The 18,232-nt window shown below is 42.0% G+C and overlaps 2 protein-coding genes across 5 annotated transcripts in view; one reads left to right on the top strand and one right to left on the bottom strand.

Moving 5' to 3' along the window:
- Nucleotides 1-18,232, top strand: part of XKR8 (XK related 8) — a 194,992-nt gene that overhangs the window by 117,439 nt on the left and 59,321 nt on the right. The window lies entirely within an intron of this gene.
- Nucleotides 12,044-18,232, bottom strand: part of EYA3 (EYA transcriptional coactivator and phosphatase 3) — a 317,510-nt gene continuing 311,321 nt past the window's right edge. The window contains exon 18 of the mRNA XM_069756641.1: nucleotides 12,044-12,514. Coding sequence (XP_069612742.1) covers nucleotides 12,503-12,514 — 12 coding nt within the window. The 3' untranslated portion in view covers nucleotides 12,044-12,502. The remainder of the gene's footprint in view (nucleotides 12,515-18,232) is intronic.

Below are 18,232 nucleotides of genomic sequence, written 5' to 3' on the forward strand. Positions count from 1 at the left end.
GTCACATGCAACGCGACACAAAAAGTTGCTACACGCATGTCGCCTCACAAAAAACACAGACAACTTGACACATGAAACTCGCCCTAAAACACACATGAGTCTGGTATTATCCTTCAAAAATAAAAATCTGATTACCGGTAATAAGCAGAGAAACTACAAGAGCAACAACTGTACCATATAGGAAATACGGCAGCTGTCAATCACATGACCTATTATGTGTGAGCTAATATATACTGCCAGGGGGGAGGGCTTCCTGTTGGCTGGGGATTTATCAGGCTGCCAATTTAGCTTACAAATACTGAGGTAAAAATACTGAGCAAATAACGTGTGAATGAGGTCTAATACAGGAGGAGATGAGACAGATATATACTATATACAGAGGAGATGACCCTATATACTATATACAGGGGAGATGACACAGGTATATACTATATACAGGAGGAGATGACACATATACTATATACAGGGGAGATGACACAGGTATATACTATATACAGGAGATGACACACGTATATACTATATACAGGGGAGATGACATACAGGTACATACTATATACAGGGAAGATGACACAGGTATATACTATATACAGGGGAGATGACACAGGTATATACTATATACAGGGAAGATGACACAGGTATATACTATATACAGGAGGAGATGACAGGTATATACTATAAACAGGAGATGACACACAGATATATACTATATACAGGAGCAGATGACCCACAGGTATATACTCTATACTGGAGGAGATGACACGTATATCCTATATACAGGAGGAGATGACATACAGGTATATACTATATAAAAGAGATGACACATAGGTATATAGAGATGACATACAGCAGGTATATACTATAAACAGGGGAGATGACATACAGGTATATACTATATACAGGAGATGACATACAGGTATATACTATATATAGGAGATTACATACAGGTATATATAAACTTTTGGTCTGTACTGTGTATATATATATATATATATATATATATATATATATATATACACTGTATATTTATATATGAAACAACAATTAGGAAACTCAGTTGTATTAACCCCTGAGTCCAATGAAGAGAACCATAAGATACCAGTAAAATCACGATTTATTATCAAAGATTAAAAGAAAAAAACAGGTATGGTACATATAATACAAAAAGATACACAGGGGGCCAGAAAAATACCCTTGCTCCTTATTTAGAAAAAGTATATTACCACGATACAGCAGGAAAAAAAGAATCAATAGCTATCTAAATTTAGCAAACACTATAAGATATAGTATGTTTGCCAGTTCTGCCTAGTGTATGCAATTATAAATTGATCATTCAGCAGTGCCCGCATAGGGAATACATAATAAATTGCGTTAACATGCAAGCGCAGATATCACAAAATGCATATTTTCTATAGAGGCTGTGGATCATGTGTTACCGGGTAATTTGGCGTTCCCCTTTTCTCCCTCTCTCTCTCTATATAATATATATATATATATATATATATATATATATATATATATATATATATATATATATATATATATACACACACACACATATACAGTCATGGTCATGACACCCCTGCAATTCTGTCAGATAATACTCATTTTCTTCCTGTAAATGATTGCAAACACAAATTATTTGGTATTGTATACATACATATTGTAGAATACCCGATACGTTAATACAGGCCACGCAATATATGAGTGGCTACGCAGTATATAACACAGCCCAAACAGTATATAACAGCCCACGCAGTACATAGCAGCCACCCAGTATATAACACAGGCCACGTAATATATAACACAGCCCACGCAGTATATAACACTGGCCACGTAATATATAGAACAGCCCATGCAGTACATAACACAGCCCACATAGTATGTAACACTGGTCAGGTAGTATATAGCAGCCACGCGGTATATAACAGCCCACGCAGTATATAGTAGTGTGGGCACCATATCCCTGTTAAAAAAAAAAAAAATAGTTGTATACAGAAAAATCTTTAAATGAGAAGGTGTGTCAAAACTTTTGGTCTGTACTGTGTATATATATATATATATATATATATATATATATATATATATATATATACATACATACATACACACACAGTTAGGTCCATATATATTTGGACAGAGACAACATTTTTCTAATTTTGGTTCTAGACATTACCACAATGAATTGGTAACAAAACAATTCAGATGCAGTTGAAGTTCAGACTTTCAGCTTTCATTTGAGGGTATCCACATTAAAATTGGATGAAGGGTTTAGGAGTTTCAGCTCCTTAACATGTGCCACCCTGTTTTTAAAGGGACCAAATTGGACAGATTAATTGGACAGATTAAATAATTGTAAATAAAATGTTCATTTCTAGTACTTGGTTGAAAACCCTTTGTTGGCAATGACGGCCTGAAGTCTTGAACTCATGGACATCACCAGACGCTGTGTTTCCTCCTTTTTGATGCTCTGCCAGGCCTTCAAGAAAAACAAAGAAAACTAATCTATCCAATAAACTTTATTAAACAAAATAAGGGTAAAAGACTGACAACACCCAGACCCCTCTAAATGGGGGTGGGTCAATTAAAAAACCTGGCCCAAAAAGATTGTAAAGGGCAAAGGGTGGGAGGGACAACGGGGCCGATAGCAAAAACCCTACACGTCCCTACAAATATTCCCTGCCTGTCTGCGGAGGTTGGCACCCTCTTGGACGCAATATGGCGCCCCCGCTCACCGTCGACTCACCCTTAAGGCCCTATAAGTCCCTCTACATGTATAAAGATACTATACCACAAACAACACCCAATACATGGCCTAACCAAACTCGGGACCAAAAAAAGAGAAAAAACACCAGGTAGTGATTCACCAGTAAAGACAAACGGTCTGACCGTACCAATCCCTAATGCTAAAGTATAACGCCTGAAACTAAGGCTAATACACCCTAAGGAGTCCCTAACCGAGTCTCCCTACCTGTCAGCGGAGGTTGGCACCCTCTTGAACGCAAATGGCGCCCCCGCTCCTCGGCGGCTGCCCCTATTAACCCTGGCTGAATCCCTAAAAGAAGATATATCGGGATACTAAATACGGGTGGTGCCTTAGGGGCTATACTAGTGACCCAGATAAATAGGTCCCTATAGCTCGGTCAGACCCTAAAGATAAAGCAAATAGCAACAATACTTAAACCAATGCTTGCACGGCAATAGGAAAGATGTATATAACAGCTTAACGAATACAACTATATTATGATCACAGTTGGTAAAGTACTCGTATGCAAATACAATGGTTGCGGGGGAAAAAAAAAAAAAAAAAACACACAACTGGTGAAAAACATATAAACTTAAAAGGCCTGAAACACTTATCTGTGTTCAGGTCTCGCCTCTACGCGTTTCCCCCCCATGATGTGGTTCCTCAGGAGGCATATGGGAAAAAGAGATACTGTGTGAATAGATCACATCAGAGATACATGTTGTGCCTGGTTGCAGGTCAAGGAAACACTGACTAAAACGCCATTAAATAGTCTCCTCCCCCCCTCCCCAATAGGGACAAAGGGTTAAGGGGCTAATTACCACCTGTGTTCGCCGCTTAAAAAAAAAAAAAAAAAAAATTCATGTTCATATTCATGTCCACCCCGCTCCAACAGCGCATGTGCCTGGGCGCAATGTTTCTGTCCGGCATCTCATCCCTGGACAAACAGCAAAAGCGCATCGACGCCGACTTAAGGCTAATGTAAATAATGCCATAAACACCTTTGCATACAGCTGGGTGCGATATTCATACCCACCCAGCTGTATAAGGGACACCCATACTGGAGCCACAGCAACGGAGGACAACTATACCGGGGTTACACAGGGACATTAAACCACACATGTTAAACATTATAGCTGGCACATTTTGCGCCCTAGAAGCGTAGTGATTGCGCCATTGGTTATATTTAAAGGACCCCTTACATGTAATCACAGCTGCACCGTCACATACACATGGCCCAAGTATAATATTATGGACACCTATTGGCGATCCCTTAAAACCTGGCGGCCCTTACATGTACTTAAGAAAAAAAAAAAAAAAAAAAAAAAAGATATGGCGTTTACAAAAAATATTGGCATGTGATGCTGTACTACCCACCACACAACACGTGGTTTCCATGTATAACTTATAAAAGCACCACATACAAATAGTTTGTTAACCATGTACACTAATTGTATAAAAATAACAATACATATAGATGTATTTTTATGCATATATCACCTCCATATGATATTTAAATTCTGAAAAATACACTCAATATATAGTGTACATGTATAAGTATGCGGTGAACTATAGTCAGCAGAGACCAAAAACCCGCAACCACACTACCCTAAGTCTATTAAACGTAGATGATAAAGAGTATGCACATTGTGCACCACATTCCTATACTCTTATGAACATTCCTGCAGGCCATCTACTAGGTCTGCAGCGCTGTATTATTTTAAATCAGGGGAAAAGGGGAGCGAAGACAAACCTGACGAAAACAATTCACACAAAACAACCAAAAGTAAGCCGCTCGTTAAGTCCTCCTGGGGCTACTGAATCCATCCTAAATATCCATTGTGTTTCCTTTTGCAGGATGACCCTATCCCAATCACCTCTCCTACCATTCTGTTTTATTACTTCCAGGACACAGAATGAGAGAGTCTTGCTGTCACCCTGGTGTACCTCCCAAACATGCCGTGCTACGGGGGTATCTCTGTTATTTTTGATATCTCCCAAGTGTTCCCCGATCCTCCTTCTCAACTCCCTTTTGGTCTTCCCTATATAATTCTTCGGGCATGTACACGTAGCCATATAGACCACACCAATGGTTTTGCAATTAGCAAAGTCTCTACAGAAGAAGTTTCTCCCATTCTGTGCACTCTTAAAGCTCTTACATGGTGTTACATAATCACAGAACGAACAGTTACCACATCTGAACGTACCATTGATGCGTCTATCAAGCCAAGTTCCCTCTTGTTTCGGTCTCTTATAGTGGCTGTGTACGAGCCGATCTTTCAAAGACCGTCCTCTGCGGAAGGTAATCTGGGGTCTATTTGGGATGATATCCGCCAGGGTTTCATCCAGCTGTAAGATCCCCCAATGCTTTTTAAGGACACTAAATACCCGGTTCGTTTGGTTGTCATAGGTTCCAATAATCCTAGGGGTATTCTCTGCCTCTAGTTCTCTATGTGTCTGTAGGAGCGTATGTCTCTCTCTACTCATAGCATTCCTAAAGGCCGGGTCTAAGACCTCATCCGGATACCCACGCTCACGGAACCTCTCCCTCAGATCGTATGCTTGTGTCCTAAAGATAGCAGGGTCAGAGCAGTTCCTTCTTACTCTTAAATATTGTCCCCGAGGGATCCCCCTTTTCAGGGGAACTGGGTGATGACTCTCCCACCGAAGCAGGGCGTTACTAGATGTCGGTTTACGAAATAGCCTTGTATCCAATGTACCACTGGCATTAATGGTAATTTTAACATCCAAGAACGCTAATTCATGTTCATCATTCTCAGATGTAAACTTTAACCCAAAGCAATTATCATTCAACCCTTGTACAAAGCTGTTAAACTCATTTGCTGTACCATTCCACATGACCAAGACATCGTCTATGTATCGATACCAAGCCGATATCTTGTCAGTCCACCATTCTTCTACCCCAGAGAACACTACGGTTTCCTCCCACCAGCCCAGGAGGAGATTTGCATACGAGGGTGCACAAGAGCAACCCATCGCGGTCCCCCTGAGCTGGTGGAAGTACTTACCGTTAAACAGGAAGTAGTTGTGGGTTAGGACAAACTCCATCAACTCTACTACAAATTTACTGTGTTTCTCAAAAAAGACGGCTCTTGTCCTTAGATAGTACTCCAATGCCTTCAGGCCCATACTGTGAGGAATGCTGCTATATAAAGCCTCGACATCTATTGAACCCAAAATGGTCCCCTGTTCGACCACCACACCGTCTACTTTTTGGAGCAGGTCCGATGTATCACGCACGTATGAGGGTAATGATGTTACAAATGGACGTAAGATGTTATCGATATAAATGCCAACATTCTGGCTCAATGAACCAACACCTGAAACTATGGGGCGGCCTTTTAAGGGGGAGAGACCCTTATGGACCTTTGGGAGGGCATAAAAAGTAGGGATTGTCGGGGTACGAGGAACCAAAAACTTATACTCGTTGTAGGAAATCAATTTGTCACGTAGACCAATGTCTAAGATAGTCATTAATGACCCAATAAACCTATCCGTAGGGTCATTCTCAAGTACACCATATGTCTCCCTGTCATCAAGGATAGATCTACACATTCCCACATATCTCTGGTGGTCGAGGATGACCAAATTGCCACCTTTATCAGATGATTTGACAATGATCTGGTCATTCTTCTCTAGTTTCTCCAAGGCCTCCCATTCCTCACTATTCAAATTTGGTGATGTATCCCCATTCAGTCGGCCTATTTTTTTAAGGTCATCCTCGACCACTCTCAAAAAAATGTCAATATTCGTGTAATCACCTGGGGGAGGCATACGATTGCTTTTTAATTTTAGGTCAGTCTGTGGACCTAGTCCTCTCTCCCTCTCACTGTCCTCCAGAAGGCCCGTCAGAACATTAAGCCCCTCCAGGTCCTCTTCTGATATACCCAATTCTAAACATTGTTGTTTGTTATGCAAAGAAAAAAACTTCTTCCATTTTAATTTACGACAGTAGAGATTTAAATCCTTCACCCAAGTGAATGTATTGTACCATGTTGTAGGAACAAATGTAAGTCCCTTTCTTAGCACACTAATTTCACCAGGTGATAACATATGGCTACTGAGATTTATGATTTGGTTCTCATCATATATATTCATTACATTCGTTTCCTCAACTCGTACCCCGTTGGGGCCCTCTGCTCTAAAAAAGACGAAGAGTGTGTAGAGGTGGATAATGAGGAAGATGATGGCATTGGGACTAAAGGTCTCGTAGGTGCCCCAAAGCCCGTGGTTACATTCCCTTGGCCCATGAAGCCCTGCTCCCGACCTCTGCCTCCTTGATATCTGCCCGTATATCCTCTTTGTTTCTGCCATTTTCCTTTTCCCCTATATGATGAAGGCCCACCTCTACCTCTTTGTCTCCAAAATCCTCCCGGCCTCTCTGTGTCTGAGCCCTCTGCCTCAGAGGAAGAAATTTCAGAGGCGATATCTACGCCTCCTGAGAAATTATACGCACTATTAGTTTTAAACTCTTCTGAGTCTCGTATGAATTGTGTATGTTTACGATTCTTAAGTTGGTTTTGATAACGTTCTACTGAGATCTGTAGATTACTCTCCTTTTTATTAAACTCAGGATCAGATTTAAACAGTAGTGTCTTCTCTATTAATTCATTCAGTTGTTTAGATGTGGTTTCTAGAATCTTTTTTTCTTCCTCTAGCAGTAATTTCATGAACCTAACAGATGAGGCTATGGACTCTTCCCGCCAGGCCTTCAAAAGGACGGGGTTGCTTACTCTCGGTGATGGAGATATATTTACACGCAATCCCTTTGGTACAATGTTGTTCTTAATATAATTCTCCAAAGCTTTTGTTTCCCATAAAGATTTCAAATATTTTTTATAGCATCCAGTAAGTTCTTTAAATGTGGAGTATATGGATGGGCTCGAGTCGGTACCCGTGTAGCCTGAGTCAACTGAAAACACCCGATCTGCCTCACTCACCCATGATTCAGAACAGATAGGCCCTGATAGAAAACCAGCCATAGTAGTCAAAAAACAGTAAAAAGTATAATATCTGATAATCCAAATTAGTATTAAACCAAGAAAAACAAAGAAAACTAATCTATCCAATAAACTTTATTAAACAAAATAAGGATAAAAGACTGACACAACACCCAGACCCCTCTAAATGGGGGTGGGTCAATTAAAAAACCTGGCCCAAAAAGATTGTAAAGGGCAAAGGGTGGGAGGGACAACGGGGCCGATAGCAAAAACCCTACACGTCCCTACAAATATTCCCTGCCTGTCTGCGGAGGTTGGCACCCTCTTGGACGCAATATGGCGCCCCCGCTCACCGTCGACTCACCCTTAAGGCCCTATAAGTCCCTCTACATGTATAAAGATACTATACCACAAACAACACCCAATACATGGCCTAACCAAACTCGGGACCAAAAAAAGAGAAAAAACACCAGGTAGTGATTCACCAGTAAAGACAAACGGTCTGACCGTACCAATCCCTAATGCTAAAGTATAACGCCTGAAACTAAGGCTAATACACCCTAAGGAGTCCCTAACCGAGTCTCCCTACCTGTCAGCGGAGGTTGGCACCCTCTTGAACGCAAATGGCGCCCCCGCTCCTCGGCGGCTGCCCCTATTAACCCTGGCTGAATCCCTAAAAGAAGATATATCGGGATACTAAATACGGGTGGTGCCTTAGGGGCTATACTAGTGACCCAGATAAATAGGTCCCTATAGCTCGGTCAGACCCTAAAGATAAAGCAAATAGCAACAATACTTAAACCAATGCTTGCACGGCAATAGGAAAGATGTATATAACAGCTTAACGAATACAACTATATTATGATCACAGTTGGTAAAGTACTCGTATGCAAATACAATGGTTGCGGGGGAAAAAAAAAAAACAAAAAAAAAAAAAAAACAAAACACACAACTGGTGAAAAACATATAAACTTAAAAGGCCTGAAACACTTATCTGTGTTCAGGTCTCGCCTCTACGCGTTTCCCCCCCATGATGTGGTTCCTCAGGAGGCATATGGGAAAAAGAGATACTGTGTGAATAGATCACATCAGAGATACATGTTGTGCCTGGTTGCAGGTCAAGGAAACACTGACTAAAACGCCATTAAATAGTCTCCTCCCCCCCTCCCCAATAGGGACAAAGGGTTAAGGGGCTAATTACCACCTGTGTTCGCCGCTTAAAAAAAAAAAAAATATTCATGTTCATATTCATGTCCACCCCGCTCCAACAGCGCATGTGCCTGGGCGCAATGTTTCTGTCCGGCATCTCATCCCTGGACAAACAGCAAAAGCGCATCGACGCCGACTTAAGGCTAATGTAAATAATGCCATAAACACCTTTGCATACAGCTGGGTGCGATATTCATACCCACCCAGCTGTATAAGGGACACCCATACTGGAGCCACAGCAACGGAGGACAACTATACCGGGGTTACACAGGGACATTAAACCACACATGTTAAACATTATAGCTGGCACATTTTGCGCCCTAGAAGCGTAGTGATTGCGCCATTGGTTATATTTAAAGGACCCCTTACATGTAATCACAGCTGCACCGTCACATACACATGGCCCAAGTATAATATTATGGACACCTATTGGCGATCCCTTAAAACCTGGCGGCCCTTACATGTACTTAAGAAAAAAAAAAAAAAAAAAAATAGACCCCAGATTACCTTCCGCAGAGGACGGTCTTTGAAAGATCGGCTCGTACACAGCCACTATAAGAGACCGAAACAAGAGGGAACTTGGCTTGATAGACGCATCAATGGTACGTTCAGATGTGGTAACTGTTCGTTCTGTCATTATGTAACACCATGTAAGAGCTTTAAGAGTGCACAGAATGGGAGAAACTTCTTCTGTAGAGACTTTGCTAATTGCAAAACCATTGGTGTGGTCTATATGGCTACGTGTACATGCCCGAAGAATTATATAGGGAAGACCAAAAGGGAGTTGAGAAGGAGGATCGGGGAACACTTGGGAGATATCAAAAATAACAGAGATACCCCCGTAGCACGGCATGTTTGGGAGGTACACCAGGGTGACAGCAAGACTCTCTCATTCTGTGTCCTGGAAGTAATAAAACAGAATGGTAGGAGAGGTGATTGGGATAGGGTCATCCTGCAAAAGGAAACACAATGGATATTTAGGATGGATTCAGTAGCCCCAGGAGGACTTAACGAGCGGCTTACTTTTGGTTGTTTTGTGTGAATTGTTTTCGTCAGGTTTGTCTTCGCTCCCCTTTTCCCCTGATTTAAAATAATACAGCGCTGCAGACCTAGTAGATGGCCTGCAGGAATGTTCATAAGAGTATAGGAATGTGGTGCACAATGTGCATACTCTTTATCATCTACGTTTAATAGACTTAGGGTAGTGTGGTTGCGGGTTTTTGGTCTCTGCTGACTATAGTTCACCGCATACTTATACATGTACACTATATATTGAGTGTATTTTTCAGAATTTAAATATCATATGGAGGTGATATATGCATAAAAATACATCTATATGTATTGTTATTTTTATACAATTAGTGTACATGGTTAACAAACTATTTGTATGTGGTGCTTTTATAAGTTATACATGGAAACCACGTGTTGTGTGGTGGGTAGTACAGCATCACATGCCAATATTTTTTGTAAACGCCATATCTTTTTTTTTTTTTTTTTCTTAAGTACATGTAAGGGCCGCCAGGTTTTAAGGGATCGCCAATAGGTGTCCATAATATTATACTTGGGCCATGTGTATGTGACGGTGCAGCTGTGATTACATGTAAGGGGTCCTTTAAATATAACCAATGGCGCAATCACTACGCTTCTAGGGCGCAAAATGTGCCAGCTATAATGTTTAACATGTGTGGTTTAATGTCCCTGTGTAACCCCGGTATAGTTGTCCTCCGTTGCTGTGGCTCCAGTATGGGTGTCCCTTATACAGCTGGGTGGGTATGAATATCGCACCCAGCTGTATGCAAAGGTGTTTATGGCATTATTTACATTAGCCTTAAGTCGGCGTCGATGCGCTTTTGCTGTTTGTCCAGGGATGAGATGCCGGACAGAAACATTGCGCCCAGGCACATGCGCTGTTGGAGCGGGGTGGACATGAATATGAACATGAATATTTTTTTTTTTTTTAAGCGGCGAACACAGGTGGTAATTAGCCCCTTAACCCTTTGTCCCTATTGGGGAGGGGGGGAGGAGACTATTTAATGGCGTTTTAGTCAGTGTTTCCTTGACCTGCAACCAGGCACAACATGTATCTCTGATGTGATCTATTCACACAGTATCTCTTTTTCCCATATGCCTCCTGAGGAACCACATCATGGGGGGGAAACGCGTAGAGGCGAGACCTGAACACAGATAAGTGTTTCAGGCCTTTTAAGTTTATATGTTTTTCACCAGTTGTGTGTTTTTTTTTTTTTTTTTTCCCCCGCAACCATTGTATTTGCATACGAGTACTTTACCAACTGTGATCATAATATAGTTGTATTCGTTAAGCTGTTATATACATCTTTCCTATTGCCGTGCAAGCATTGGTTTAAGTATTGTTGCTATTTGCTTTATCTTTAGGGTCTGACCGAGCTATAGGGACCTATTTATCTGGGTCACTAGTATAGCCCCTAAGGCACCACCCGTATTTAGTATCCCGATATATCTTCTTTTAGGGATTCAGCCAGGGTTAATAGGGGCAGCCGCCGAGGAGCGGGGGCGCCATTTGCGTTCAAGAGGGTGCCAACCTCCGCTGACAGATAGGGAGACTCGGTTAGGGACTCCTTAGGGTGTATTAGCCTTAGTTTCAGGCGTTATACTTTAGCATTAGGGATTGGTACGGTCAGACCGTTTGTCTTTACTGGTGAATCACTACCTGGTGTTTTTTCTCTTTTTTTGGTCCCGAGTTTGGTTAGGCCATGTATTGGGTGTTGTTTGTGGTATAGTATCTTTATACATGTAGAGGGACTTATAGGGCCTTAAGGGTGAGTCGACGGTGAGCGGGGGCGCCATATTGCGTCCAAGAGGGTGCCAACCTCCGCAGACAGGCAGGGAATATTTGTAGGGACGTGTAGGGTTTTTGCTATCGGCCCCGTTGTCCCTCCCACCCTTTGCCCTTTACAATCTTTTTGGGCCAGGTTTTTTAATTGACCCACCCCCATTTAGAGGGGTCTGGGTGTTGTGTCAGTCTTTTATCCTTATTTTGTTTAATAAAGTTTATTGGATAGATTAGTTTTCTTTGTTTTTCTTGGTTTAATACTAATTTGGATTATCAGATATTATACTTTTTTCTGCCAGGCCTTCACTGCGGTGGTTTTCAGTTGCTGTTTGTTTGTGGGCCTTTCTGTCTGAAGTTTAGTCTTTAACCCTCCGTTAGGGGCAATATGTTTCATAACGAGTTTAGGGGCATTGCGCCTGTCCGGCACAGGCTAGAAAATTGGCTATATTTTCCTTTTTTAAAAATTTCAATGCTCTAAAAGTGATCAGTTACCTTAATAGGAATGTAATAAATAAGAATACCCATAATCAGGTGTAAAAAAAAAAAGTTTAATAATCAGAAAAGTAATATGTTTCTATGTCTTGAGCATCTTCCTCACTCTCTCCATCTTGATCTGTATCAGACACATCTGGACATTCTTCCACATCATCTTCTAAATCAATGTCACTTTCTTCCCCTAAATCTTCTAGCTGTAAGGGGTCTGTCTCATCATCAAGCAGTATATTTTGCACTTGCTCAACATGAAGGGCATTGGACAAGTCAAATATTCTCGCCATTTCATAAGAAAAGCTGAAGCAAGAGAGAGAGAATGTGTTAGGGCGCAATGTGCCTGAGAAGCACACTCTTATTTCTAACAAAACCTTCTATGACAAATCCACAAATTTAGCACTAGCTATTCATAAAACAAGCTAAAAAAACAATTGGGATGAATAAAAACAGCAATTTCTAATCGTCAAAGGTGTGAAACATTCAGGGGCAATGAGCCTGAGAAGCCAAAACACTGATATCTGATCTCCTGCAGCACGAGAGGCTTCTCAGGTTTCACACAGCCTTTAACCCCTTTCTGACCTCGTACGGTATAGTACGTCCGAGGTCAGATCCCCTGCTTTGATGCGGGCTCCGGCGGTGAGCCCGCATCAAAGCCGGGACATGTCAGCTGTTTTGAACAGCTGACATGTGCCCGTAATAGGCGTGAGCAGAATCGGGATCTGCCCACGCCTATTAACTAGTTAAATGCCGCTGTCAAACGCAGACAGCGGCATTTAACTACCGCTTCCGGCCGGGCGGCCGGAAATGACGTCATCGCCGACCCCCGTCACATGATCGGGGGTCGGCGATGCTTCAGAATTGTAACCATAGAGGTTCCCGAGACCTCTATGGTTACTGATCGCCGGCAGCTGTGAGCGCCACCCTATGGTCGGTGCTCACAGCACACCTGATTTTCAGCTACATAGCAGCGAACAGCAGATCGCTGCTATGTAGCAGAGGCAATTGTGCTGTGCCTGCTTCTAGCCTCCCATGGAGGCTATTGAAGCATGGCAAAAGTAAAAAAAAAAATTAAAAAAAATATAAAAGTTTAAATCACCCCCCTTTCGCCCCAATCAAAATAAATCAATAAAAAAATATCAAATCTACGCATATTTGGTATTGCTGCGCTCAGAATCGCCCGATCTATCAACTAAAAAAACCCATTAACCTGATCGCTAAACAGGGTAGCGAGAAAAAGATTCGAAACGCCAGAATTCCTTTTTTTTTGGTCGCCGCGACATTGCATTAAAATGCAATAACGGGCGATCAAAAGAATGTATCTGCACCAAAATGCTATCATTAAAAACATCATCTCGGAACGCAAAAAATAAGCCCTCAACCGACCCCAGATCATGAAAAATGTAGATGCTACGGGTATCGGAAAATGGCGCAATTTTTTTTTAAATTTTTTTTTAGCAAAGTTTGGAATTTTTTTTTCCACCACTTAGGTAAAAAATAACCTAGTCATGTTAGGTGTCTATGAACTCGTACTGACCTGGAGAATCATAATGTCAGGTCAGTTTTAGCATTTAGTGAACCTAGCAAAAAAGCCAAACAAAAAACAAGTGTGGGATTGCACTTTTTTTGCAATTTCACCGCACTTGGAATTTTTTTCTCATTTTCTAGTACACGACATGCTAAAACCAATGATGTCGTTCAAAAGTACAACTCGTCCTGCAAAAAATAAGCCCTCACATGGCCAAATTGACGGAAAAATAAAAAAAAGTTATGGCTCTGGGAAGGAGAGGAGTGAAAAACGAACACGGAAAAACGAAAAATCCCAAGGTCATGAAGGGGTTAAAGTTAGGAAGGTACTGGGAGGATGGTGTTTCCCAGACAAACCACTGAAAATAGAGAAATGCCCCTGACGGAGGGTTAACAAGTGAAATGCATGCTCAATTGGGTTGAGATCAGGTGACTGACTTGGCCATTCAAGAATATTCCACTTCTTTGCTTTAATAAACTCCTCGGTTGCCTTGGCTTTGTTTTGGGTCATTGTCCATCTGTAGTATGAAACGACGACCAATCAGTTTGGCTGCATTTGGCTGGATCTGAGCACACAGTATGGCTCTGAATACCTCAGAATTAATTCTGTTGCTTCTGTCCTGTGTCATCAATAAACACTAGTGACCCAGTGCCACTGGCAGCCATGGATGCCCAAGCCATCACACTGCCTACGCCGTGTTTTACAGATGATGAGGTATGCTTTGGATCATGAGCTGTACCACGCCTTCGCCATACTTTTCTTTCCTTCATTCTGGTAGGGGTTGATCTTGGTTTCATCTGTCCAAAGAATGTTCTTCCAGAACTGTGCTGGCTTTTTTAGATGTTTTTTAGCAAAGTCCAGTCTAGTCTTTTTATTCTTGATGCTTATGAATGGCTTGCATCGTGCAGTGAACCCTCTGTATTTACTTTCATGCAGTCTTCTCTTTATGGTAGATTTGGATATTGATACGCCGACCTCCTGGAGAGTGTTGTTCACTTGGCCGGCTGTTGTGAAGGGGTTTCTCTTCACCATGGAGATTATTCTCCTATCATCCACCACTGTTGTCTTCCGTGGGCGCCCAGGTCTTTTTGCATTAATGAGTTCACCAGTGCTTTCTTTCTTTCTCAGGATGTACCAAACTGTAGATTTTGCCACTCCTAATATTGTAGCAATTTCTGAGTTTTTTTTTCCTGTTTTTGCAGCTTAAGGATGGCTTGTTTCACTTGCATAGAGAGCTCCTTTGACCGCATGTTTACTTCACAGCAAAACCTTCCAAATGCAAGCACCACACCTCAAATCACCTGCTTAATTGAGAATGACGTAACAAAGGGATTGCTCACACCTGTCCATGAAATAGCCTTGGAATAAATTGTCCAATTACTTTTGGTCCCTTTAAAAACAGGGTGGCACATGTTAAGGAGCTGAAACTCCTAAACCCTTCATCCAATTTTAATGTGGATACCCTCAAATGAAAGCTGAAAGTCTGAACTTCAACTGCATCTGAATTGGTTTGTTTAAAATTCATTGTGGTAATGTCTAGAACCAAAATTAGAAAAATGTTGTCTGTCCAAATATATATGGACCTAACTGTATGTGTATATACACATGTGTATATATATATATATATATACACACACCGTATATACTTGAGTATAAGCCGAGATTTTCAGCCCATTTTTTTGGGCTGAAAGTCCCCCTCTCGGCTTATACTCGAGTCATACCTGGGGGTCGGCAGGTGAGGGGGGGCGGGGGCTGTCTAGTTATACTTACCTACTCCCGGCGCGGTCCCTGCAGTCCCTGCTTCTTCCAGCGCTGCAGATTCTTCCTGTACTGAGCGGTCACATGGTGCCGCTCATTACAGTCCCTCCCATAGAGGTGGAGTCGCATAGTCATTACTGTTATGATCTGTAACTGTGACCGCTCAATACAGGAAGCTGCAGCGGTGGAAGAAGCAGGGACCGTGCCAGGAGCAGGTAAGTATACGGGTATATTTACCTGCTCCTCGTTCCGATGCGGCTCCATCTCCAGCGTCCTCTGGCTGTGATGCTCAGGTCAGAGGGCGCGGTGACGTATGAGAGGAGAGTATGTGATTTTTTTTTTTATTGCAGCAGCATTATATATGGCACAGCTTTATATGAAGCATCTATGGGGCAATAATGAACGGTGCAGAGCATTATATATGGGGCACAGCTTTATATGGAGCATCTATGGGGCCATAATGAACGGTGCAGAGCATTATATATGGCACAACTTTATATGGAGCATCTATGGGGCCATAATGAACATTATGGAGCATTATATGTAGTACAGCTTTATATGGAGCATCTTATGGGGCAATAATGAACAGTATGCAGCATTATATGTGGCACAGCTTTATATGGAGCATCTTAAGGGGCAATAATGAACGGTATGGAGCATCTATTTTTATTTTTCACCGGTAGCTGCTGCATTTCCTACCCTAGGCTTATACTCGAGTCAATAAGTTTTCCCAGTTTTTTGTGGCAAAATTAGGGGGGGTCGGCTTATACTCGAGTATATACGGTATATATAAATAATAATCATCTTTATTTTTATATAGCACTAAAATTCCGCAGCACTTTACAGTTTGCACACATTAGCATTGCTGTCCCTGATGGGGCCCACAATCTAGAATCCCTATCAGTATGTTATTTCAGAATGTGGGAGGAAACCGGAGTACCTGGAGGAAACTCACGCAAACACGGGGAGAACATACAAACTCCTTGCAGATGTTGTCCTTGGTGGGATTTGAACCCAGGACCCCAGTGCTGCAAGGCTGCAGTGCTATCCACTGAGCCTCCGTGCTGTCCTTATTCACCCCCCTCAGGGAGCAGAAGCAGTCTACAAGTTAACTATTTCTATAAGCTTTCTCCTGTTTATTTTATACTGTTTTGCATACCTGTATGTCTTTTATTACCATATTTTTATATTCTTTTTATGTGTAAGCACTGTATCTTTTGTATTAAAGCATAAAACTTTAACAGTTGAACCTTGTGTTCTAAGGAATCCATAGCCTTAAACTGTGTGACCCTTATTAGTAATATTTCCGGGACTCATCGCCTGTGTGTTCGGTGAGTGGTGGCAGCGTGTATGTGGCCTGGGTCAGCGTGTGATTTATGCCCCCATTACAGCATAGGACAGAGGTTTAATGCTGGACTTAGAGAGGGGAGATAGATTAACCCTTGCAGGCAACCCCAAGTCACGTGCTGAGAGCGGATACGTGACAAATTAGTGACAGCATGGAGTGATCCGTGACAATTGGTATATATATTTATCAGGGCAGCATGGTGGCTCAGTGATTAGCACTGCAGCCTTGCAGCGCTGGAGTCCTCGGTTCAAATTCCACCAAAGACAACATCTGCAAGGAGTTTGCATCATCAAGGAGAAAATCGAGTCCAAATATGCCAATAAAATCTCACCAAAAATGTATTGTTGCAATAAATAAACATACAAAAACAAATTAGATCCAAAGAAATGTACAATTCATACAATACATGGGTTTCAAACCACTGAGTGATTGAATCCACAGGTGTAAAGAATGGGGCCGAAGAAAGGACAGGATCAATACATAAAAGGGTGCAGTCAGAAAGAAACAGCAGGGTATATCCCGACGTGTGTTTCGCTTTCAAAATGTCGCTTCCTCAGGGGGCGTGGCCGAGGTAAGATATCAGTCCGATATATAGATCCGTTCCGGTCATGTGAGCAAACAATAGCCTATAAAAGGCCGTATGTTCACGCATGCGCATACACTGTCGCCCTCGGTGAATGCCCTCAGACCAGTCACGCGAGGGGGCCAGCTCCAAGCCCCTCACCACGCTGATATGAACCGGACAAAATCAGGGGAAGAGAAAAAGCACGGGACAAGTGGATGCGCCCACTAAATGTAAGGTGAAAGAAAAAAATGATTGTGATGTGATTATTATACAATCTAACCTGGACAAAATTTTTAAATGTACCCGTCTTAAGACAATAAATATTGATATTCAGCAGCATTGCAATATGGTGAAAATGCAAATGTGCATACTAATAAGATGCAAATGGTTACGAGCGGCCTGCATCCGCCATGAGGATGGTCTGGAGGCGGTCCGCTTCTTCCTGGGGACAAGCAACTGTGATGGCCCACTCGGTGATCTAATTTTGGAATTGTTGACATTCATTTTAACAAATTTTTTTTTTTGTATTTAAGGATGTCTTTTACCTCCAGCCACGTGGCACTGCCATGAGCGCGGCCTGTGCACCTTCTTTTGCAGATCTTCCTGGGTTACTGGGAGAGGGAGGTCTGATGGGCCAATCAGGTTGCAGATCATGTGCCGAGCTGGATACGCTACATTGATGACCTGTCCATCATATGGCAGGGGTCTGAAGATGTATTTAAAGTGTTTATGCAGCAATTGAACTGTAACAGATTTAATATAAAACTTGCCTATCAAATGAGGACTGCGGTGGACTTCTTGGACATGAAGATTGAAATCGAT

This window comes from Ranitomeya imitator, chromosome 3 (assembly GCF_032444005.1).
Source record: "Ranitomeya imitator isolate aRanImi1 chromosome 3, aRanImi1.pri, whole genome shotgun sequence".
Classification (NCBI taxonomy): Eukaryota; Metazoa; Chordata; class Amphibia; order Anura; family Dendrobatidae; genus Ranitomeya; species Ranitomeya imitator.